The sequence below is a fragment of the Paramisgurnus dabryanus genome, chromosome 14 (genome assembly GCF_030506205.2).
Source record: "Paramisgurnus dabryanus chromosome 14, PD_genome_1.1, whole genome shotgun sequence".
Lineage (NCBI taxonomy): Eukaryota > Metazoa > Chordata > Actinopteri > Cypriniformes > Cobitidae > Paramisgurnus > Paramisgurnus dabryanus.
The window spans coordinates 16,790,847-16,815,953 of NC_133350.1; the positions used below are offsets into that span (position 1 = coordinate 16,790,847).

A 25,107-nucleotide genomic window follows, 5' to 3' on the forward strand; every position below is an offset into this window, starting at 1 on the left:
AATGATCCTGGTATCAGAACCCAAATCGTGGGAGGAGGCACTGGATTACTGTAGAGGCAGATATGTGGACTTGGTCAGTCTGGTATCAGATGCAGAACAGCAGGTGGCTGCGAGGAAGATTCATGGTGATCAGAATGGTTATGTGTGGACTGGACTGCGTTTTCTGGCAGGTTCTTGGTTCTGGGTGTATGGGGATAGTTTAAAATATGAGAGCTGGCTGGATAATGTACAGAAGCAGTGCCCGGGCACAAAACGCTGTGGTGCTCTTGGTGTAGCAAGCGGTAGGTGGGAGCCCAGATCATGTGAGGAAAAACTGAACTTTCTCTGTTTCCAGAAATGACAGAAGAGTTTTTACCTGTAGTTTCTCTGCAAACCTATATTTGCTTTTGAATAGCAAGTTTGCCAGATCTTTAAGGCTAAAATTCTGATAAATGTATTTCAAGTTTAGGTAAATTTATGCTACCATTTTATTTAACCTGTGTTGGGCTTTAAGGGCTTTTAGATTAAAATAAATGACTGATAATCAGCAAATAAATGTTTGTTTAGATAATAGATGACATGAGAATTTTTAAGTAGTTAAAGAATGATGCTTTGGTTAAAAATCTTTTATTTAAATATTATATTTAGAAGATTCTGTTATGAAAACATTGTATTTTTCTGTTCACTGTTTCTATGTGCTTCAATAATTTATTTTGTTTAACATTACATTAGACATATTGGAGTGTTTTCGCGGACGGGGTTTCCCAGAACAGCTCAAACATGCATTTTAAAAACTTGGACTATAGGTTTAAGACATTCCTGTCCGCGAAACAGCCCCATTAAGTAAATCTAATCTCACAGTTTAAAGTAGTTTCTTGATTAACATTAATAGATATTCTGTTTGTGCATTAGGCTATATGCAGGTTTTAAACATGAAATAAAAACAATATGTGCCAACTTAAAATTGTATGGCTTTAAATGTTACACTATAGTTAGACTTAGATATAATTAAACAATTGCTTTGAAACATCACCATTATAAAATATGTGGGTAGGAAGACATAATAAAAAATAGACTTTGTTGTTGCAATTTTTTTGTTTTTACATTTTTGTTTGCTGATTTCTGGCAAGTTACATAAAGTTGATAAGTGTTAATGTTCAGTTTTTATGTTGTATACTCAACGATTAAGTACAAAGCTTTGCTTGTTGATGAGATTAAAATTTCCATTGCAAATTACAGATAAGCTGTAGACATAATGTAAATAGCTTACATATATCTTTTCATTCAAATACTTGAACACAAATATTTCTACACAAATAATAAGGTTTTTAGGTATATGGCAGATTTTATGACATGTTTTCTGATCAAGCTAAGACACTTTATAAACTGGATTCATTCAACACATAATGGCAAGAAAACAGGAAAGCATGAAACCTAACAGGATGATAAAAAAACGTATTTAAAAGTCCCTATTTTAAAGTCTCGTAATTACAAATATTTAAAAATGCATTTGACCCAGCTTATAAATAAATTTCTGTACTTTCTATAGATGTATGTTGCCTTGTGCATATTAGGAAGGAGACACATTTAATAATAATTATTTTGCACATACTAAGCAGCAGCCTTCCTCCAGTGATAATTCAGTGAAGTATCCTTCCTCATCCTCTACTGTATTGTAATGTACATTATTAAAAGACTGGACTTTGTTTTTAGAAATTACTTTTCTAAAAGAAGACCCCAAATCATTTCCCTTTCATACTCCATGATTTCAAAGCTTTGTTTTCTTATAGGATTAAAATTTCCATTGCAAGTTATACTAGCTATACAAACACCAACATTCTTACTGAACCATCTCATTACAATACATTTATACTTTTAATACCTCAACACGTTTATCATGCCCTGGTTTTAAGACATTTGCCACCACGGTTTAACCATGGTTAATTTTCGCACTGGACCGCAAATATTAACTGGTTCGTATAATGATTCCCGTGTTTGGACACAAGATGGCGCCTCAGTGTCCACATCCACTCACTCGTTTTTATTCAAGAGCGCTTTATAAGTTTTGTGGATTAAAGATTGAGTATATAGGAGATCATTTTGCACACAGCCTTGGATAAAAAGCAGAACACCCTTCGAAAGTATCAGATAATAATGCATTTTTCTGAGAGTGAAAGGGCAGGCAGGCATTCCCTTGCTGAAAATAACAGTAAAAACCAGATGGTTTTCTGGTTTTAACTAATCTCCCAGTCTGGTTTTATTAGCTTGTTTTGATATTAGTAATCACTTCTTCTTTCTGCGTAAATGAGAGTACATCATGTCTTCTTTCTACCACATGATGGCAACACAACGCAGGAAAATGGCTTGGAAATACGAGGCTGATTCTCTCAAGGATATGAACCTTTCCTTCCTGTTTCTGTTACACAGGCAGCAAAACCTCCGCATACTGGTCTGGAATATACAAACCTATCAGGCCTCCATAATGGCAGTGTTCGTATCCTTAGGGTTAAAACGGCAGTTAATTCATATCTTTAATCACGCTGAATGCGTGATATTATTAATATAGCATCTGTTATTGTAGTCATTGCATTTATTGCGGCCACACGTTTGTATAGGCAGCGTCGGAAAACACGCGCTGTTCTCCGGCAATTGTTCTCACCATATTCTCATGGCGGAGACTAAAATTATTTACCACATTGACGAGGAGGAAACTCCGTATCTAGTGAAGCTGTCAGTGGCCCCGGAGAAGGTAACTTTGGCGGATTTTAAAAATGTCCTCAGTAACCGACCGGTCAACAGCTACAAATTCTTCTTTAAATCTATGGATCAGGATTTTGGGTAAGTCTGCTTTGAAGGTGGAATAATCTTGTGCATTGGCAGTATATGCTAGTATATAAACAATGTAATACATAATGCACAAGACTAGCCTTTTATTTAGGATCGCGTGTAAATAAGCTGTCATCTCGGCTGCGGCAGTGTCATCATTGGCACCTGCCCCTTAGTGCTGATGATGATGTCTGTATCATCTCCATTGTGGGATCAGCATCAGAAAACAGCGGGCAAAAATGGACCTGGCTATTAAATATACCGTAGCATCCCACATGAAAGATACTGTAGCATACTTTAGTTTTTACTATAGTAAAAGTTGTAGCATAGGCCTATATGATAGTAATTACCAGAATTTATTCATGTGTAGGCCCACTGTAGTATTTTGTCATATTAACTATTCTAAATATATTGTAAATACTACAGTATAATTTAATTTAATAATTTAAAAACACAGTGGTATCTAAGCTTTTAACTACATTTTACTATAATTACTAAAGAATAGTTGTTTGATTTGCATATGGTAACCTGGCATTTAGCAAAGAAGAGTACAAGAGTACATCAGTAATATTTGAACTACAATGTTACATATGGATTAATTCCATATTAATAATGTTGATACATTGCTGATTGGCTGATACTCCTCATAAGTGAGGTATCAACATTGAATTATTGTATAAATTATTATTTGCTTCTGTCCATTATCTTTATTTCCAAATTTAAATTCATGTGTTTGTAAAACTCATTGACAATAAGTATAAGTTATTTTTTAGGGCTGTCAGTTATATTTCATTCAGTCATTGTCAACCTCATTGAATTTTAAGACACAGACTTTGTTTATTGTGCTAAAACAAGTAACACTTACAGAAGTAAGTGGACTAATGTTGTTTCATATAGTGATTGTCATCCGCAATGAATATTTACATTGTAGGCAATGTCACTAATTAAATTTTTGAGGTTTGTTGTGCCTAGTAAATATCTGCTCTTAGCTATTTGTCCATTAAGATCAAAGGGCTAAAAATAATCTGTAACCAAAGGTACTCTTTAGCAAACTGAAAGTCGAACTGCAAACTAAGTCAGACGTGTGAGATACCTTTGGCCCAATGCCGGCCTTTGAAATTCCAACAATTTTTGCATACGTATTAAAAAAGTATAAACATTGACACAACAAAGATATTTTCATAGTTCAGTATGTATAGTGTTTTTTAAAAAAGTGTAGTGATTTCAAACATTATTTTGTAGCATTTTTGTAGCACATTCAGATTTTTTAAAAGGTCAACTAAAGGGCTGTCACTACAGGCATTTGTTATGTAGCCTAATTATCTTTAGCTTCTTTTAGACTTGGTAATTTTTAGGTAAACTAATTACAGATACGTATTTTAGGTCTTTTTCTGAACCACATTGAATATAAAATGTCTTTTGAAAACAGTATGTGGAGTAGTAAAATAAAAAATTTATATTAATTATATGTTTATTATGCATTTCTAATATAAATTAAGACATACATTACACAATGAGCTGTCATTTTCGTCTGATTAAAATTGTATAAGAATTATAGTATAACACATTATGTATTAATTATGGTGTTATATAGTATTATATATTTATTGTATGTATTACAGTAGCTGCATGTTGCAAAATAATAGGTTATTGCAGAATAATATTTGTAGTAGGACTTGAATGACCTTTGACTTAATGACAAACCTGTTCTGTGACCTGTATTTCATACTAGTGTTTAATATTTACATATGGGACAACAACAGAAGTAGCAATAAATCATCTGTAAAATTAATTGTTTTGCTGAGGGAAGGTAAGGGAAAGTTGTTTAAACTTTAACCTGTGTACTTGTGCCATAGCCTTTTAGCTTTATTTGTTTGCTTTCCACTGAATTTAAAAACAAATATCTGTAATATGGTCAAAGAAAAATGAATCCTCCAAAGCATAAATATGAACATGCATTTTAAAACTTTATTTGTACTGTCATGCAGAGGCTGTATGAAGTATGCAGAGACTGACAACTTAGATGGGGGCATACTTGCATGACAGGCAGGCAAAATAGGTCCTTTAATAAACATTTACTGTGGTACATCATGAAAGTGGGAAAATTCAATATGGATCAAAAATATACAGTAGTTTCTTTAGCATGTGTTGCATTACAATGTATAATGCATATGGTTATTTCTCTGTGTTCCTGCAGGGTTGTCAAAGAGGAAGTCTCAGATGATAATGCCAAATTGCCTTGTTTCAATGGGAGAGTGGTGTCATGGGTGAGCTGTGATAACCTCAATCCAGTATAGCATCAAATTAGACGGGAAGAGGCGGGCAGTAATGCATTCATAGACATCACATGCACTGAATCATATACTGCTTTATATTGAACATCACTGGCCTGATTGATGGTACTGATCTAAATATGTTTAAAAAGGGTTCGATTTGCAGAAAATGCACATACTATGAATGTAGTATCTGCCAAAAGCAAAAATGTTAAAGTTTGTCTACAAAGTAAACATGCATTACATTGTAAAAAAGTACAACAGACTTTCAAAACTGTGAAACATCAAAAGTTTATATGGGTAGTTTTGTTGTGACTATCAAAAATCATTGTAACATTAACAACTTAAGCTATTTTATCCTCATTTTCTGAGATCTTCTGTAACCTGTGATATGTTTAAATTTCCTCATATTTTTTATTATGTATTTTCAGCTTGTGTTGGCCGAGAGCTCCCACACGGATGGGATGTCAGTGTGCACGGACAGTCATACTGAGCTGCCCCCACCTCTGGAAAGGACGGGAGGCATTGGAGACTCCAGGCCCCCCTCATTCCAGTGCGTATGCTCACATCTTTAGTCAGTGGAGCAAACAACCTACAGTCACCTGCACATATTCATAACACTCATTTATGGCTTAATGTAAAGAAGCAATGTACAAAAAGAGATCAGAATGCTGTTTATCGCTTCTTGTATTAAACTTTCAAAAGTAATGTATCCCACACATTTGCGCTACCGAAATACCACCCCAAGTCATGTGACATTTTGAGAATAGGTGATTTTTTACGATTTCGTGCCTGGTGAATAGAAAAGCGGCAGTATTTAGGAATATAATAGGACTTGCAGTGGGCTCTTTTGACTTGTTCTAGTAGGTATACAATTAGAAATCACCAATGTGTTCATAGCTCTAATTGAGCACGTGCCAGCAACATCAAGGTCAAACATCGAATAAAAGCATCTGTTAAAGGACAAGTTCGGTATTTTAGACTTAAAGCCCTGTTTTCAGATTGTTTATGGTGAAATAGAATGGTTTTGACTGAAATTTCGACATTTGCGGCTGTCCTGAGAATTTTCGCGTGTTTGTGTTTCAGCTCACACCTCTACAATGGGTTTAATGGTGCACTGGAACAATCCTTCCTAAAATGCATTCAACTTTCGTTTACAAAGACGTGAAACTCACCGAGTGGTCAGGGGTGTTCACTGATATGCTCACACAAAAATCGCTGCAAAAGATGCTTTCCAACAGCTGTTTTAGCATTCGTTGTTAACTTGTGGACCTATTTTTCCAAACGCCTCACACCCGTACATTCTTCCGCTTAGAGCTTGAATAATAAACACTCCAGCCCAGGTGGTGGCGCTAATCCGCCTTTGCCAATTGCAAGAATAGAAACAAAGTTCCCGGCGCGGAGTAATACCGTACCTCACAGCACATCTAATACAAGTCAATGGAGTTGGTAAAAACTACGATAAAACCTGTTGGAATGCGTCTTTTGGAGCTATTTTTGTGTGAGCATACCAGTGAACACCCCTGACCACTCGGTGAGTTTCACGTCTTTGTAAACGAAAGTTTAATGCATTTTAGGAAGGATTGTTCCAGTGCACCATTAAACCCATTGTAGAGGTCTGAGCTGAAACACAAACACGCGAAAATTCTCAGGGCAGCCGAAAATGTCGAAATTTCAGTCAAAACCATTCTATTTCACCATAAACAATCTGAAAACAGGGCTTTAAGTCTAAAATACCGAACTTGTCCTTTAAAGGGGAGAAAAAGTCAATTTAGCTTTAAATATAAAAATGCTGTAACTGTTAGTATTTAAGTATAAATATTGGGATTATTCATTTGTAAAGAATCTGTGATGCTTTTGTGTAGTTAACAAATTCAAGAACAAATGCAAGAAACTTAAACACACAATTTACATTTTTTTACATTACATTTTAAAGCTGTAATATAAATATAAAATAGCCATTCGAAGACCCCAGAAAGAAGTTTCTGCAACTTTTACTTGATTAATGATGATACGATACTAAATCATATTTAGTGTAATGTGGTTTCAAACCAACCTCTTGTTTTGGTGTCCATTAAGGGGTTGACGTGGCCTGTGGATGAACACACTGATATAGGTCACTAGGGCTGTAGCTAGTATATTTCTGCCCTCTTGTGACTTGTCTTTAAACTGCAAATCAGTTATTTGATTATGTAACTTTGAAAGGGTCTTTACAATTTCTTACATTGGCTTGACTGATCATACTTTCTTCACTGCTTTTAAATGTGCATCAAATTCATTCGTGTATCTGTGTAGTTAAAATGAATAACCATTTGATGTTTGGTGCTGTAAGTTCCCTTTTTATGGTATATGGTAAATTGTTTTAAAAAAGGTTATCACATTCAGGGATAAAGATATAGATGTAGGCTTTTTTATTTGATACTGGTAAGGTTGAGCTTTGTGTGTTCTTATTGGAGGACAGAGGCAGTTGGTTGGGGATTAGTAATATTTCTTAGAAAAAGATAAATCCATTTCTCACCTTGCTCAGGTTTCTGCAGAGACCACGTATAGTCCACGTTTGCACAAAAACTAGCCTTCCCCAGGGGTGTAATTCAGAAATCTTTTTTGGTAAAACACCCCTGCGCATCATTATTTACTGACTACTTTATCCCTCCTCTCTGTCATCTCTTATAAAAACTCATATATCTTAGGTGTGTTAGGGCACACTGTTCAATGTCATCCCACATCCTTTTTATAGAGTCTTAGGATTACATTGCTTACATGTGTCTTTTACACACACATACAGTGGCAATAAAAAGTAAACCTTTTGGAATTTTATAGTTTTCTGAATAAATTTGTCATAAAATGTGATTTGATCTTAATCTAAGTCAGGGGTATTAACTAACATAATGTCTAAAAATAATAACACAAAAAATTCTGATCTTTCATGTCTTTATTGAGAACAATCAAAAAAACTCATAGTGCTTGTGAAAAAGTATGTGAACCCTTAAAAAAGCTAATTGGAGTTAGGTTTTAGCACACCTGGAGTTTCCTTAACTCTTTCACCGCCAGCGTTTTTTTAAAAAGTTGCCAGCCAGTGCCAGCGTTTTTCATGATTTTCACCAAAGTTTAATGCCTTCCAGAAAATGTTCTTCTTTAAATATATAAACATACAATATACCAAATGAAAGAACAGACCCTCTGCTTTCAAACAAAAAAAAAAAACATTTCATCCTACCTTCAGTGGTTCATATTTTGAGCAAAAAGCAGAGATAATTCCATTTTTGTGACGGACTTTTCATAGAGATCGCATTCAGAGCGATCTTTAAAACAGACACGGACATGCAGCCGCTTGCCATAGGGCAATACTTCCGGGTTTAAAAAGTTGCAGAAGGCGGTATTGCGGAAAGACTGAAAATCTCGTCATTGGCGGGGAAGCGTTTTCTCTTAATTGACGAGATATAATTTTATAGTTTTCTGAATAAATTTGTCATAAAATGTGATCTGATCTTAATCTAAGTCAGGGGTATTAACTAACATAATGAGATATCTTGTCAATGGCGGGGAAAGAGTTAAGATAATATGTTTGAAGGTGTGGACTACAGATACTTTGATAGAAAAAAACCCTCAAAGTTTTGGAGTTTGCTCTGCACAAGAAGAACACGCTTATTTGAGCCATGACTCGCCAAAAAAGAGCTTTCAGAGAAGTTATAATCAAGAATTGTTGCTTTACATAAAGCTGGAAAGGGTTACAAAGTTATTTTAAAGACTTCAGAAATTCACCAGTCTACAAATGGAGACACTTAAGGACTGTTGCTTCCCTACCAAGAAGTGGGCGCCCAGTAAAAATGACACGAAACAACCCCAAATGACAGCCAAAGATTTGAAGGCATCATTGGAACTTGCTAACATCTCTGTTCATGAGTCTACAATACGTAAAACACTGAACAAGCAGGGTATCCACGGCAGGACACCACAAAGGAAGCCACTGCTTACTAAAAAGAACATTGCTACACGCCTGAAGTTTACAAAAAGGCACATTGACACTCCACAGAGGTATTGGCAAAAAAATTTGTGGACTGATGAAACTAAGATTGAACTATTTGGAAAAAAACACACACAACGCTACACCTGGGGTAGAAAGGGCATGGCATATCATCATGAAAACATCATACCAACTGTAAAGTATGGTGGAGGAAACATCATTTGGCCCTGCTTTGCTGCATCAGGGCCTGGCCAGCTTGCAATGGGGAGGATGAATTGGGATGAATTCCCAAGTATATCAGACAATTCTTCAGGATAATGTGAGAATGTCTGTACATCAGCTGAAACTGTGTAGAATGTGGGTGATGCAACAGGACAACAACCCAAAACACAGCAGCAAGTCCACAACAGAATGGCTTAAGAAAAACAAAATCCGCCTATGTGGCCCAGTCAGAGCAGAGACCTCAACCCAATAGAGATGCTATGGATTGACTTGAAGAGGGCCAAAAAGCTACAGCAGTTCTGCCAGCAAGAATTGGCTAAAATTCCTTCTCAATGATGTGCAGGTCTGATCCACCGCTACAGGGAGCGCCTGGTTGAGTTATTGCTGCCAAGGGGGTTCAACCAGTTATTAATTCTAAGGGTTTACTTACTTTTTCCACTGCCATTTTGAATGTTGAATGAGTGTATTCAATAAAGACATGAAAGATAAAAAAAATTGTGTAATAATTTTTAGAAGTATTATGTTTGTCAATACCCTTGACATGAATAAATGAAATTACAAAAGGTTCACATACTTTTTCTTGCCACTGTGATTTGTTCACTGTCAGGCTAGTTAGCTGACCTCTGTATTACGATTTGGGTTAGTTAGATTAATTATAGCTACAAAATAGTATAAATAAACATAATAGGCCTACATGTACAGTATGATAATGTCTTTTTGTGTATCTTTCACACACAGTGCTAATGCAGTAAACAGCAGAGATGGGTTGGACACTGAGACGGGAAGTGAGTCTGTTCTCCGCCACCGTCGAGAGCGAGAGCGTGAAAGGACCAGACGGAGAAGGGATGAATGTGAGTGTTTTCAATGAGATGTTTCAAAATTGCTACTTTTCAGATCCCCATTTTTTTACAACTAATATCAGAACATTTCACATTCTTAGACAAACTGGATATGATTGTGGCTTGATCACACCTTGAGTATGACAAACCAACTTGCAGTATTTTTGTCTAATTGGTTTGGTAAATGCGTTATCTTTTAAAAACGGAGACCTGTGTAATTTTGTCTTATTTGCCATCTCTTCTCATTTTTGTTTTTTTATGTCTCAGAGCAAAAGTTTTACCAACTTAATTTAAAGCACACTCAAATGACATCTTTTTGTTTCATTCATTCTCTGATTTCTATTAATGTACAGAACAATGCATATAGAAAGTAATGTTTAAAAAAAATTAATACAACATTTTTCTTTGTTCTATTTGATTTGCATTAATTGTTGGTACAATAACTAACTGCACAAGCAAATCCAAACCCATCCATAATTTACAATTTATTCATTTACAAAAACAGATGTTCACACTGGAGATTTACCCTCCCTTCCTGTTCTATATAGTTCTCTAACAAAACAGATGCTCTCTCTCTCTCAAACACACAGCCAGAACTCTCACAGTAATTTGTCTGTGTGTCCTGGCAGTGGTGCAGGCTCTCCTCTGTTGGCCCATTAGTTTCCACTGATCATTAATCAGTTGTGGTTTAATTAGGTAGCCAGTCTGGAAACAGTGCTGTCAGTGGTGACAGTGCAGCGTACTCTAATAATAGGGCAGAAAGGATATACAAATATTAAACTATAAGGCATGTTGTCCTATGGGAATACCTAACATATAAGCTAATATGTATATTTGGTCTTTATAATATAATGTAATCGTAAAATATATAGATATATATGCCTGTTTTATTTGCTCTGTAGTTGTGAAAGAGATCCGTCTTTAAAGAATTTTATGGGAATGTTCTGTCACCTTTGTTAACACGCCGTGTCCATTATTTAGCTGCTGGTAAATGTTGCGCCTGAATTACTATGCAAATGATGATGGTTGGTTTGGTTGTCGCGCTCGAGCAGCAAATGCGAAAGGAGAGTCGCGTGCTCATTGTTCGCGCGCAGCAGAGGTGATGAATGGCAACGGGCGCGTGGCTGGAGCGCAAGCAGAAGGGGCGGGTAATAAATTCACAGTGCGCGCTCCCGCGGGAGATCCAGTTCTCTGTAGTGTGTAGCCTAGTACTTTATGTGCACACCGCCGACAAGCTTATGCTGTTCCGTTATCATTTTCTGAGGTAAGGTATATTTTTATCACCATTTTGTTATACATCAAATACAAACGTTAACTTACCTTAAACGTATTTATTTCTGTCCTTTTATGGTGGTTTTGTAATAGTTATTTATCAGTAAGTTATTCGTCTTTGATGTGTTATTTGGGCAGGTTGAGTGACCTGAAAAGGCGACTTAAATTTTCCCATTTGCTGTCCAATAAAATGTTGAATTGAATAGGCAGCTGTTTTTTGACGTAAAACTGTTTTATTGAAGCGTCCAGGACATGTCCTCTCAGATTTAAAATGTAATTTGAATGTAATACCTTACGAAATCTAACGTTAAATTAAAAATAATGTAATACATTGTCGCAAGCATTCAGAAGATTGCCTTGTTCGAGTCAACCGAATGATCTATTGTTATTATTTTTCTAAACGCGATTTATCTTTAGGCTAAATGTATATTGACTCACTACACACGTGTGGGTGATGTATTGTGTACCCTGTTTAGTAGCCTACATTTCGTTGCTGAAAGTCATACATTGGATGGTTTGTAGTGTCTGGTTTCCTGTCTTCATACAGATGTAACGTTGTACAGCTGGATGTGCATTATCCTGCTTACATGACCACGTAAATAATAATTGGACACAAAATAAAGATTTGTAATATTTTATTAGCTTATTTTTAACAAATACATGCTGGTATCGGTAAGAAGTACAGATCAATATCAATTTCCAAAGAAGACGGTACCTATATGAGCGGTGTTTTGTCATTTTTAGGAGTGACCAATCAGAATCAAGTGTTTCGTGCGGCGTATACTGCAATCATTTGAGTTTGTGTGCTCACCCTCTGTAGTCTATGCAACTTTTTTATGGGAAAAAACTAAATAAACTTTTTATGGAAACTTCTATTGTGAAAGAAACTGAATATTTAATTGTTTTTTTCTACAGTACTGTCGTGTGCTTTTTCAACCTCTTTTCTCATTCTGTCAAATTCATATTGTTTTATAGCCTTTTCTCAATCAAACCTGTACATTTTTACTAGTCTGGAGTCTGGAGCATGATCTATAAATGAAAATCTAAAAAACACCCCTAAAGATTGGCACATGTGTGTGCCTATCCAGTATACAACATAACAGTATGAGAGAGCGATATCAGCCCGGTAAAGGAAGTGTGGCCAGTCCAGCTCTTCTGGAGTGTTTTGGGTTCCACCAGAAACAGTATTCAAAGTTTGGCTCTTTGAGATGCAACCGCCTTACCAAAGCCTTCCAGCCAATCCGCTGTCACCCAGAGGCACAGCCCCGCCCAAAACAATGTATGTGTTTCCCTTCTTTGTTATATTCTTGTATAGCAGAGTAGACCTCAAGGTGTGATCAAGCCATGAATTTATTGACATATGTGTTAAATGTTTTTAGTAAATTTCGACTACTTGACAAGCCACATATTGTGCATGGTTGTCACCCTCAGTCCCCCGTGTAAATGGTCACTCTAAAGCTGAGCAGCGGGTGGTGAGAGACACAGCCATGGGTTGTGACAGCACTTCAGTGATGAGCAGCGAGCTGGAGTCAAGCTCCTTCCTCGACAGCGAGGAGGATGAGAATGCTAGCAGGTCAGGATCGAAAAATTAACAAACTTTTATGTCAAATTGCTATAAATAACACCGTTTGTTAAGTATGCTTATTGTTTCACATAGACTGAGCAGTTCAACAGGCCAAAGCTCCTCGTTTCAGTTAATGAAGAGACACAAACGCAGGCGCAGACGACACAAAGTGACAAAAATTGACCGGGTGAGACTTGCATGTGTGTATGGTCCGTAATATACTGTGCGGTTTTTTGGTACCTTATGTAACTCCATCGCTTTTACTTTCACAGTCCTCTTCCTTCAGCAGTATCACAGATTCAACCATGAGCCTCAACATCATCACAGTGACCCTTAACATGGGTAAGATCAGCTTACCCCAAAGTGCACATCTTTGGGTACGCTACATCGCAATTCTTCACTTTCCCTTACTATTTTCCTCTCTCTTGCACAGAGAAGTATAACTTTCTTGGTATCAGTATTGTGGGCCAGAGTAATGATCGAGGAGATGGTGGCATCTACATTGGCTCCATCATGAAGGGAGGAGCTGTGGCAGCAGATGGAAGGATAGAGCCAGGAGACATGCTGCTGCAGGTGGGTTGAGCTTTAGGAGACCTGTTCCTTTTTAACACTTATTTATACTTAATTTATAGAGATGCAGCGATACCGATACTGGTATCGGGTATCGGCCTCGATACCACATTTTCTAAAGTACTCGTACTCGTTAAAAGTCCCCCGATACCAGGGATCGATACCACGGTTTGAGAAATGTCTATGTTTGAGCGGCGTGTAAGGGGTTGATGCCTCTTGTGTTGTCCAAAGAGGCAGAGTTTACAACAAACTGGAAAACTAGTCCCTTGTTTTTTTGTTAAATTATATGACTAAAGCTGTTACCTGTAAATTTAAATCATGTTTTTTTATTAAGTACTCGGTATCGGTATCGGCAAGTACTGAAATGCAAGTACTCGTACTCGTACTCGTATTCCAAAAAAGTGGTATCGGCGCATCCCTATTAATTTATGATGAAATTAGATATTAAATTAGTATATAAAGATCCATGGTCTCTTGTTTATTCCTTTTTTCCAACGCAGCATTGTAGAGTTAATACAGTGAAGTGACTCGACGATGATATGTCTTTTTCAACTTTATCTTTAATACAAGGTGGAAGCTTAGGCTTGTGTTTACATTAGTATTTTAGAGATTATCTCGATATCCAGGCACAGCTGTCAAATGCCTCCAGCAGTTACTAATCCTTATTGAGTGACATATTACAGTAATGAAGGTGGATTAGACTGATACTCTACATGCACATGGCACAGTGTGGCAGACTGATAATCTGAACATAACCATAAAAGGTTTTAGCATCGTTGTATATATATTTTAGTTTCCAACACTAAGGGCTGTCACGATCATGAAATTTTTCTGATTAATTTCCTAATAATTTATGACGATTAATTGTCTGTTTTATTGCTTTGACATTTAATTCTCATACAGTACTTTTTTTGTTGAATTGTTTTTTTTAAATAATGAAATAATTTTCTCACATTGTTGTGATTATTTAAATTAATTATTTGCAAGGTTTACCTGGCATTAAATATTAATACACATAACACACATTTAAAAGTAATAATTTAATTAATATATTTCAAAAACTGGAAATTCTTCATAAGATATAAACAACACAATAAAGTGTCTAAAAATAAATGAAAATAAAATGCAATACCAGAACAGGTCTTAAATAGTAGCCAATCCTACTAAGGTCATATTTGGGTCTGGACCACGTTTCTAGTGGCTGCAAAAAAAATCAATTCCTTACAGATCCTTAACATTATACACTTCCCTGAATTTGGAATTGCTGTTTTGGAAATGTATGTTTTGTATGTTTTATCTGCATTTTTTTCCACTGTATTGAATGGCTTTGCATAATGTATCGTGTTACACTGTTAAGTAGGGCTGCAAAGATTAATCGCGTGTCCCATTAAAAATGCCTTTGAAATCGATTCACGCACAAGCTATGCATGAAATGTGTTTCATGCACAGCTTGTGCGTGTACTACGGCATTTGGTCAGTAGAAAGTCCTTATGAATCTAACATCATTATGAGTCGGAGTCGTTTATAACGTTCATTTAAAAAAGCTAATTTTCTTTATTATCATGAAAATACCTGAAACAATTTGAAGAACAGCAATATAAATATTCCTATAGACATTTCCTGGAATAGCATTTGTAATGGTACTTCTCCTGTGGCACAAAGGGAGTTTCTGCACGAGAGCACCCCCTGGCTTTAGGATGTTCCGGGATTTCACCATAATTTTATTACAATTTATTCATTGAGAAAACGCACATTTGCACGAATAATCATTGCAGCCCTACTGTTAAGGGTTGTCATCTGATACAGTCTCATTTATACTGGCGCTGCAGCACCCCCTTGTGTTTTTAGAGAGATGTGCAATCATTGCGGTGATTTGAAATCATCACGATGAGGTCAAACAATCATTATGAGACAATTATTTAATCATTGTGACACCCCTACAACACCTCCCCTCGTCTGTATGTCCTTATCAGTATCGAGTGCCATGTATTGTCAGGGAATTAGATGTAGAATTAAATGTACATTTTTCCTGTTTGTATTTGTAGTTGGTATCAGCTGGTCCTAGTATAACAATCCTATAGGGGACATGTATCATTTAAGTCTGGTGGTCTTTATATATGAAAGATAAGGGTCTGATTAAATAGTTTTGCCACATTTTGATTTGCAGGTAAATGATGTGAACTTTGAGAACATGAGCAATGACGATGCAGTTAGGATCCTCAGAGAGATTGTCTCAAAGAATGGGTAAGAGTGAAGAGGAAAAAAGTGTCAAAACATGTTGTAAATTTGTTTTAGTTGACCAGTGTCCTTGTCTTCAATAGCCCTATCAGTCTCACAGTCGCCAAATGCTGGGACCCTTCCCCTCGCAGTTACTTTACAATACCCAGAGGTGAGCACACACACACATTTTGTTTTTTTGCAAATGTAGATATACACAAAATATATTTATTTATCTAAGATATTTTGCTTATCTTTTTTTCCAAAGCTGAACCAGTTAGACCAATTGACCCAGCAGCCTGGATTTCCCACACTACTGCACTAACAGGGTCTTACCCACAAAATGGTATAGTCCACTTTTTGACGGCTCAAGTTTGTTTGAAGGCACAGCCCTAATCTTCTGGTTGTCTTTGTGTTCCTCGCAGAGTTTGACGATCTCCCTCTTACAATGGGAAAGACAGACATGGCCACCATTGTCAAGGTGATGAAGCTCCCAGACTCAGGGCTAGAAATCCGTGACCGAATGTGGCTAAAGATTACCATTGCCAATGCGGTTATAGGTGAGATATTACTGTGTCTTTTTTCCTTTAATAGGTTTGTGTTCATAAACTACATTTTAATGATGTGTGAAATATGGATGAGCAAGTTATTGAACTAGTTCAGCAACTTTTTTTAGTACAATTTTAATATTGTTAGCATTGGTGGTTGGGGGGGTGAAATAAATGAACTTGGCAAAAAGACATGGCAGAGGGTGCTAACATTTCAACAGTGTTGATGTGGATATATATAGACGCACGTGATACACGTCTGGATCCGAACTTTACTTCCGGTTTCGTTTTTTTAATGGTCTGACTAGTTGCTAAACTGATCTGTTGAACAAATGCCTCGTCGAAAATAACAAATGTTTTGGTTTTCTGTGTGTTGTTTTTTTGCTTGTTATATAAATAAACTACATTTAAAGTACTTTGTTGTTATTTATTATTAGCGGAGTTTACCGGAAGTTACGTGCAGACCGCGACAGCCGCTTGTTTATGTTGTTACTGCTGAAACCGTCTATATTAGTTTATATATTTTTTATAAGTGAATTAAATAAAAAATACACATATATTATGTTTTTATGTTATTTCTTTCTATTTCCCATTTTTTATATTCATTCTGTTTTAAGCTGCACTGCTACAGCCACCAAAACACATTTTATATAATTAATCCAACCCTCTAAACAATATATTTTAAAGTGTCTGTTTATTTTTTTGTGTGCTCTGATTGTATTTTGTGCTTTACAGGAGGTGATGTAGTGGACTGGCTCTACTCACGGGTCGAAGGATTCAAAGACAGACGAGATGCCAGAAAATACGCAAGCAGCCTCTTGAAGCATGGTTATCTCAGACACACCGTCAACAAAATCACCTTCTCTGAACAGTGCTACTACACTTTTGGAGATCTCTGCCAAAGTATGACAAACATTGCTACTTTTCCTTCCTAGTTCATACATTTTGAGTATTAACTTTATTTTAAATGGTATTTAGGCAATGTGCAAACAGTACCTATTATAATATCCTAAATCTTTATTCTGGATTATCTTTATTGCTCACTTGCTTTACAGATATGGCTACACTAAACCTGAATGAAGGTTCAAGTGGTGCTGGTTCAGAGCAGGACACGCTGGCCCCTCTTCCACCTCCTTCCACTAACCCATGGCCCATGGGTGGCCAACCCTTTCCCTATCCACCCTTCTCCACGGCTCCCTCTGGCTTCCCTCCAGGATATTCCGACCCCTGCCACAGTTTTCACAGTGGCAGTGGAGGAAGCCAGCACAGTGAGGGTGAGTGATTATAACTGAATTTACTAAAGGATAATTCACACTGAACTGACAAACTCCCAACAAATTAATATGCCTTAATATGTTCACCCGTTATGTTTTGAGCTGAGGTTGTATTTAAAATCAAATATGGGGATCTGGTGGTTATAGGTGTAAAGTGTTTTAAGTTTTATATTTTTATAATATCGATTTGGCTCATTTCATGATTCACTTCAATGTTAATTCCTGCTTGCTTTGAATTTGTCAGCCTTCATCTTCACTTCTGCTTCACATGAATACATCACCTTTGTTCATCTCACACATGGCATGCATTTTTCAGAAAATAAGCTAAGGTTAGCTGTTAGGAAGAAAACACTGCACAGCAGCCTGTCATGGTGAAATGCATTACGAGTATTTGTGAGTTTAGATGTGTGTGTGTTTGTGTAGAGAGTGGTAGACGTGTTACTGACATCCCGTTGAGGCTTCACATGTGGTGTTTTGGTTTTGGCCAGATTTTACAATATAGGTAATTACGTTAACTTAAACAGTTGGTTTGTCTAAAGCGAATATAAATACGGTAGGCAGGTGAACATTTCAGATTGATTAGCCAGCGTAATTGCAGTCCAATAGATTTTCTTCTTCCTACTTTTTTGATAATACTATCAAATACCAGTCCTGTTATTGCTCTTCTTGAAAATCTATTTTGTTTCCTTCAATTATTTTAATCATTACTTTAAAGTCCCCATGAAATTAAAACTGAAAATTCTTATTTTTTTATTTAATATTGCGGGACATTTAAAATGAATGTGTTCTCATAAACTTTAATCAAAATCTGAATATGTATTTTTGCCCTCTTGTGGCGATCATTCTCTGATGACCTCAGCTAGACGTCTTGGGCGGTAGCATCTGTTAACCCCGCCCCTGCCAACTGTCAGTCTGCGGCAAGTTAATTTTTCAATGAAATGCCTACTTTTCTGTATCCAATCAATTCACAGAGGAAAACATAAGACACGTCCGCTGTTTCCTCGTGTGTTATTCCATTTGACTTGGAAATTCATCACAATACGGAAGTTTAGTAGATCGCGTCTTTGTGTTAACAGGAACTGTTAAAATTGAATAACACTTGAAGACTACATGCTGTTGTTTAAATGGTTTAAACGTTTGCCGTTATTTTTCAATCAAAATAATGTTTTTAATAAAAAAAACTATCATCAGTGAAATACGTCAGTATTTAATAAACATTTAATCTATATTTAAATTCACATTTAAATCTGACATATCATCAAAACATCTAAATAAATATCTTATATGAGCACATATAAGATTTTATTTGAAATGAGCAGATAGTTGTAGATGTGGTATACGGGCAGACTTGGACAGGCACGTGGCTCTGTGTAACTTTGTTGTTTCCTGTCACTTTTGCTGGGCAATGACAGACTGATGGAGGAGGTTATCTCAACGCTGGGGTGTCCGGTAAGGCAGCCTCACTTCGACTCTCCCCCCTTCTCTCTCTCTCTCTTTCTCATGGTCATGCCTCCCTCCATAATTGGGTGTTTTTGTTACTGGATCTGTCCTGCTGCCTCACCTCTTGTCTTTGTATTTTTCAGCATGTTTTGGTCATGTGTTAGATTGAAAATGCACACAACAAAATCAATATAGATCTGTTTAGAAAAGGTTTAGTTGAGTATAGAAAATGATTATTGGCTTTAGTGTTTTGTTTTTGTCTGAAGCAGTAGTTTTTATATTTAGGAGCACCTCATCTTCTCATTTGCATTATTGTCATTTGGCTTCTGTGCTGCATCTAATTTCATTTGCACATCTCATAGATGTATTTCATCAGCTCTTTAATTTCCATATTTTCTTATCACGGTCTTTAAAAAATAGATGCACATTTGAAGTTATTTTCAAATATGCAGCAAATTTGTGTTCTTATAAAGAAGTGAACCCAAGGGATAAAATATTTTCTGAACAAAAGGGATTCATTCATTCCAAACCCATTGGCTGTTACATGTAATATGAGAAGGTACATTGACTAGCTAGAGACGTTGTTTTTAAAATCAAATTGTAATATTTATTGTTATTATAATGAACTCCACAAGCTCAACATTTTGCACAATTATTAACCTGTTTATTTAGAAACTAACCATTTGGTCTTTTAAATAGTATCATACTCCTGAAACCCTCACAACATAAACCATGGTTATCCTTGTTGCATGTGAACCTGTATTTTTTGTAGCCTGGGTTAAATTTTTTTTGTCTTGCATAGTTTTGACATTGGCCTAATTTAGTTTTGACCAAATGACAAATTAATTTAGATTGACAGTTTTTGGTGCAAAAATGCTTTTCTAAGTTTTCATAGTTAATTGCATCCAAGTTTTATTGGATCATTTTAAGTGCATCAGTTAAGCTGTACTTTGGTTGCTATGATACTTCTTTTTGGTTTATTAATTTTTTTTTTTTTTTAGGATAAGCCTGTTGGTTGGTGTGGTATTTGTCATGCCCATTCACTGTTTAAACAGCTGAGTAAAAAGGGACATTGATGAGCGAAGCATTTTACCCAAATTTGAATCATGGCGACCATTAAACAAAGCAGAGCACCCGACACTCAGTGCAGAATAAATGCTCAGCATCTCGCTAGCTGCCAATATTTTTTGAAAATCCAAATAATTACACTGGCCTAAGGAATATTGTACACATGGCCTTATTAACTCTTTCCCCGCCATTGAAAAGTTATCTCGTCAATTAAGAGAAACATTTGCATAAAAAAAACGTGTTCCTGAAGAATTTTTATGTTAATCTGCAATACCGCGATTATCCACTAGACCCACTTACCCAATTTATGAAAAAACTGAAGCCAAAAGTTTTTTTTTTTTTTAAATACCCATATTTAAGAGTTTATAAGCAGAGAAAAAAATATAGATAGGATAAAAAAATCCTGTTTGTTTATTTCTTTGTTTGTTTATTGTTCGTTTGAAAGCAGAGGGGCTGTTGTTTCATTTGATATATTTGTATATTTATATATTTTTAGAAGAAAATTTTCCTGGAAGGCATTTTGTGAAACTTTTGTGAAAATCACAAAAAATGCTAGCGGCCAACTTTTCAAAAAATGGCTGGCAGGGAATGAGTTAAAAGAATTTCCACCCTTTTTTTAATGGTTAAAGTCATGTAAATATTCAAGCATTATATTTATGTCTGTGTTTCTCAGTATATGTTTTAAGTGCTCATCTTTATCTTTTTCAGTAAGTCAAAGCAGCAGTTCCAACCCCAGTGTTGGGAGGACCCAGCGATCTTTGCCAAGAGAAAAAGACCGCAAGTCGACTGGTAGTGGCGGCAGTGAATCCGATTCAGCCAATCGAGCGGGTGGGAAGAGGTGTGAACGGTCAGGTAGCCAATTAAGTCATCGTAGCCATGCCCTATCATCTCACAGCCACGCCCACTCCGGACACAGCCAGACTCATTCGCGGGTCCCCTCCCAACATAGCCGCACATCCTTCTCTTACAGCCATACGTTTTCCAAATATGGCCGCGCCTCTTGTGCACTCAGTGAACGGAGCCACGCTTCCTCTTATGGACCCCCAGGTCTGCCACCTCCGTACAGTCTGGCCAGATTGACCCCTAAGGGCGCTTTCAACAGCGGGCCCCCAGGGGCCCCACCAGTTAGGGAACTGGGGGTCATACCACCTGAACTTACCGCCAGTCGCCAGTCCTTCCAGCATGCCATGGGCAACCCTTGTGAATTCTTTGTGGATATAATGTGATCATCTAATGAAAACAAAAAATAGTAGTACACTTAAATTCATTTTGTAACCTCACGCAGCACCTCTGTTCCCTTGAAGATGATGCCATATAGCATTTTACAGTCAGTTTTTACTAACAGTATTAAATACTGTGGTCACAAGTTAGCTATTTGAAGGATAAGATAAGTGTTGAACAAAAGTGAACCAAACTCTTCATGCCAGAATATTTACAGTGCTCGAATTATTTGAGGGGTATGTAAGTTATATATTTTTTATTATCCATTATTAGCAATAAAATTGCACACCAGCAGTCTAATTTTTAAGTTGCTTGTAAAGGGTACTATAGTTGCTTTAGCACAAATGTAAAATATAGTAGAGACAATCAGATGATTGGTCAAGAACTGTTAGTCCATTCCAAAGTTTAGTAACTCTACAATCAGCTTGACTACTCGACACTCTCTAATATGAGAAAGATCCAGCAACAGTCAAAAAGTATTTTCATCTTTTCAGATGTCTATATTGTATTTTTATGGTGCACATGTCGTGATTTATGCCTACCGAGTGGTCTGGGATGGTGAAAAGTATTGGCAGTATAAATCAGTTTTGGACACTTTTTCAATTATTATTATTATTAGGTTTATAAGGTAGTATGTCACTGTTATGAATGGCTCCCATGGCTATAAAGCACTAACTAGAAAACTGTATTTTTAGAACATAAATAAGCCCAAAACGTCTGGGCTGCTGGACATCAGGGTAAACTCAAGAACCAGCACTTACGTATGTGTGAAACCGATTGGCTCCTGCTTAAAGTTTAAATGAGTTGTATTTTGTTAGGATTTTAAATATTGTCTGTAAAGTCTACAGAGTCTTGCCCTTGGGAACCTGTCAATCAGTCTGAAAGAGAAGTTGAATTGGTGAAGAGGTTTAAAGGAACTAAATAAAGGGGGATTGATATATTTAGGATACTTACTGTATGTTCAGTATTTCTCCATTTAGATTTCTGTCAGCTTAAGCTATAATTGGCACTTTTACATGGTTTGACCTGCCCTGTTATTGTAAGTGTACGTCACTAAAAGATGTGTCGTCTATTTTTTGCTTTGGAACGGTCTGAGAAGTGTTGTGTATATAGTTCATTTTTATTGTAAATATGAAAACTAATTGTATAGAAAGATGTGTACAGAGCTTCTGGCAATGCCTTTTTGTAGTTATGTATAAATTGACCTCTGTGTAGGTGTTTGTGTATGTTTTCTGTTGAAAGCAGTTTTCTAAAGTTCATTCTACTCTGTGTATTGGTCTGTCAGTGAAACTGTCAAATAAAAAAGATCCATTCTGTGAGTTTAGTTCTTTTCTTCTTATTCGGTGAAGTACACAAGTCAACAGTGTTGGGGCTAACGCATTACAAGTAACGTGCATTACGTGATAATATTACTTTTCTTAAGTAACGAGTAAAGTAACGCATAACTTTTTAAATGTACACATTAATATTTGAGTCACTTTTTTAAAAAAGTAATGCAAGTTACTTTTTTAGTTTGATTAATTTGATAAAAAAATTATGTACTGATTAAAAAACTAAACGTAGTCACATTTATCGTACACGCCTGTGCCGGAACAGTTTGAGTCAGAAACTGAGATGGCAGGCCAGAGCTCGACATTTTTATGATGAAATATGCAATTTCTGAATGCAGAACTTTTCAGTCATAAAAAACATCTGCAAGGCCTGAAAGAGATCAAGCTTCAGCCAAGAAAAGGTAACGCAAAAGTAACTAAAAAGTAACGTGAGCATTACTTTATAGTTACTTTTTTGGGGGAGTAACTTAATATTGTAATGCATTACTTTTAAAGGTAACTTTCCCCAACACTGCAAGTCAACATTTGAAGTGGATCAAAACCTTTCATAAAAGTTGACCAATACCCAATACTCGTTCTTGTCCTAGGACAACTTTGATTATTTTTTTTGGATCCACATCAAATGTTGACTACTATCAGCACATGTATTGGAAAAAATAGGTGGTTTGTATGTTTATTTGTATAACATGCAAAACAGAGATTTTGAGCCCACCGAGACTACAGAAGTTGCAAAATTAGAGTAGGAATAATTTGCTTGCATTAAATTCTTACTACATGGGCAGGTAAATGCACTAAAATACACTTTAGGTACACTTGGTAAATGTACTTTTTCATGCACTAATTTTCAGGGTTCATTCAGGCAACACTTCACGAAAATGATCACATTTGTCCACGAAGTTCATGAAATAATGTGGATATCATGTAATGAAATGAAATACTTTTTCCACAAAATTAACATACTTGGGGAAATTTCATATATATGCTCATTTCATATGTGACCCTGGATCATAAACCTTAAGTCGCAATAGCCAACAATACATTGTATGGGTCAAAATGAGAAAAATAAACTTTATTTGAAAGTTGATGCAGTTGGTGAAGACTTTACATGGAAAACTTTAAGTTAAAGGCAACTTAATTATTGAATTTAATATTAATTAAACTTAAATATTGTCCTATCCTCAGGGGCGCTGCTAAGGATTTTTGGCCCCATGAAAAGAATCTTGACAGGGCCCCCAACACAGCTGAGAGTTTTTTCATATTAATTTACATAAAATCAGGCGCTTTTATTGTATTTCGACTACCAATGGGGTGAGAAAATTTTACTTGAATTAAGTGTTTGAGAAAAAAGAAATCTTATTTCACCATTTTTTTTCACCCCATTGGCAGATAATTTTGCTTGTTTTGAGGACAATTTCACTTAAATTGTATATTAATTTGTCTTAAAACTAGACTCATTTACTTAGGTCATTTTGCTCATCAAGAAAAAGCATCTTAATTTAAGAATTTTTAGATATTTCTACTGAAAACAAGACAAAAACACTAAGTAAGAAAGTAAATTTTTGCAGTGTTGAACGTTTAACTAAAACGGTGTATTATTATTTTTTCCAGCGTTTTCTTGACCTAACATGGGGAGAAAATTGATTTCCCTTATCATGCACTTTTAACACTAGAACGGCCACAAGCAGTCATTTTAACCGTAACATTTAAACTTTTGCATTGCAAAAAATTATTTTCAAGAAAAAAAATTCTTAGTATTTTTTTCTTGTTTTCAGTAAAATATCAAAACATTCTTAAATTAAGATGGTTTTTTTTGAGCAAAACGACCCAAGAAAATAAGTCTAGTTTTTAGACCAAAAATATTACATTTAAGGGATTTTGTGCATAAAACAAGCAAAAAAAATCTGCCAATGGGGTAAGCTAATTTTTCTTGAATTTAGTGTTTAAGAAAAATTTTCAAGATTTTTTTGCTTACCCCATTGGCAGATTTTTTGCTTGTTTTATGCACAAAATCACTTAAATTTAATATTTTTGGTCTAAAAACTAGATTAATTTTCTTGGGTCGTTTTGCTCATCATGAAAAAGCATCTTTATTTAAGAAATGTTAGATATTTTTACTGAAAACAAGACAAAACTACTAAGAATTTTTTCTTGAAAATCATTTTTTGCAGTGTGGTAATTATCTTTAACACTAGAACGAACATGGCGTCATTTTGACCGTTTTGAAATTTGCATAGTCAATAACTTTGTCTAAATAAATCATAAAGCCTTGCTGCTCCCTGACTTTTCCTAAAACTACATGCATTTTCATTTAAACTAGTTGAAATATTTATTGTGTGAATAAAAACAGAAATATAATCATTTCTATCTATAACGTCCACAGGCAGTCATTTTGCGCTGTTTAAATTGAGTTTTGCCAAGTTGATATTCTGCCGGCGCTATAAGTGAAGCCAAGCTGTGTTGCCTGGATTATACAATTTGGGCGGACTGAACCATTTTATG

The 25,107-nt window shown here is 35.9% G+C and overlaps 1 protein-coding gene across 1 annotated transcript; it reads left to right on the forward strand.

Annotated features, from left to right (window-relative positions):
- Positions 1-2,381: 2,381 nt before the first annotated feature.
- dvl1b (dishevelled segment polarity protein 1b) lies at positions 2,382-22,596 on the forward strand. Its single transcript, XM_065241312.1, has 15 exons — positions 2,382-2,817; positions 5,003-5,072; positions 5,510-5,631; positions 10,003-10,115; positions 12,807-12,948; positions 13,033-13,126; positions 13,212-13,281; positions 13,373-13,512; positions 15,677-15,753; positions 15,831-15,898; positions 15,995-16,072; positions 16,152-16,286; positions 17,010-17,177; positions 17,330-17,548; positions 20,765-22,596. The coding sequence occupies exons 1-15, from the start codon at positions 2,648-2,650 to the stop codon at positions 21,280-21,282; spliced, it is 2,184 nt and encodes a 727-aa protein (XP_065097384.1). The 5' UTR covers positions 2,382-2,647; the 3' UTR covers positions 21,283-22,596.
- Positions 22,597-25,107: the final 2,511 nt, after the last annotated feature.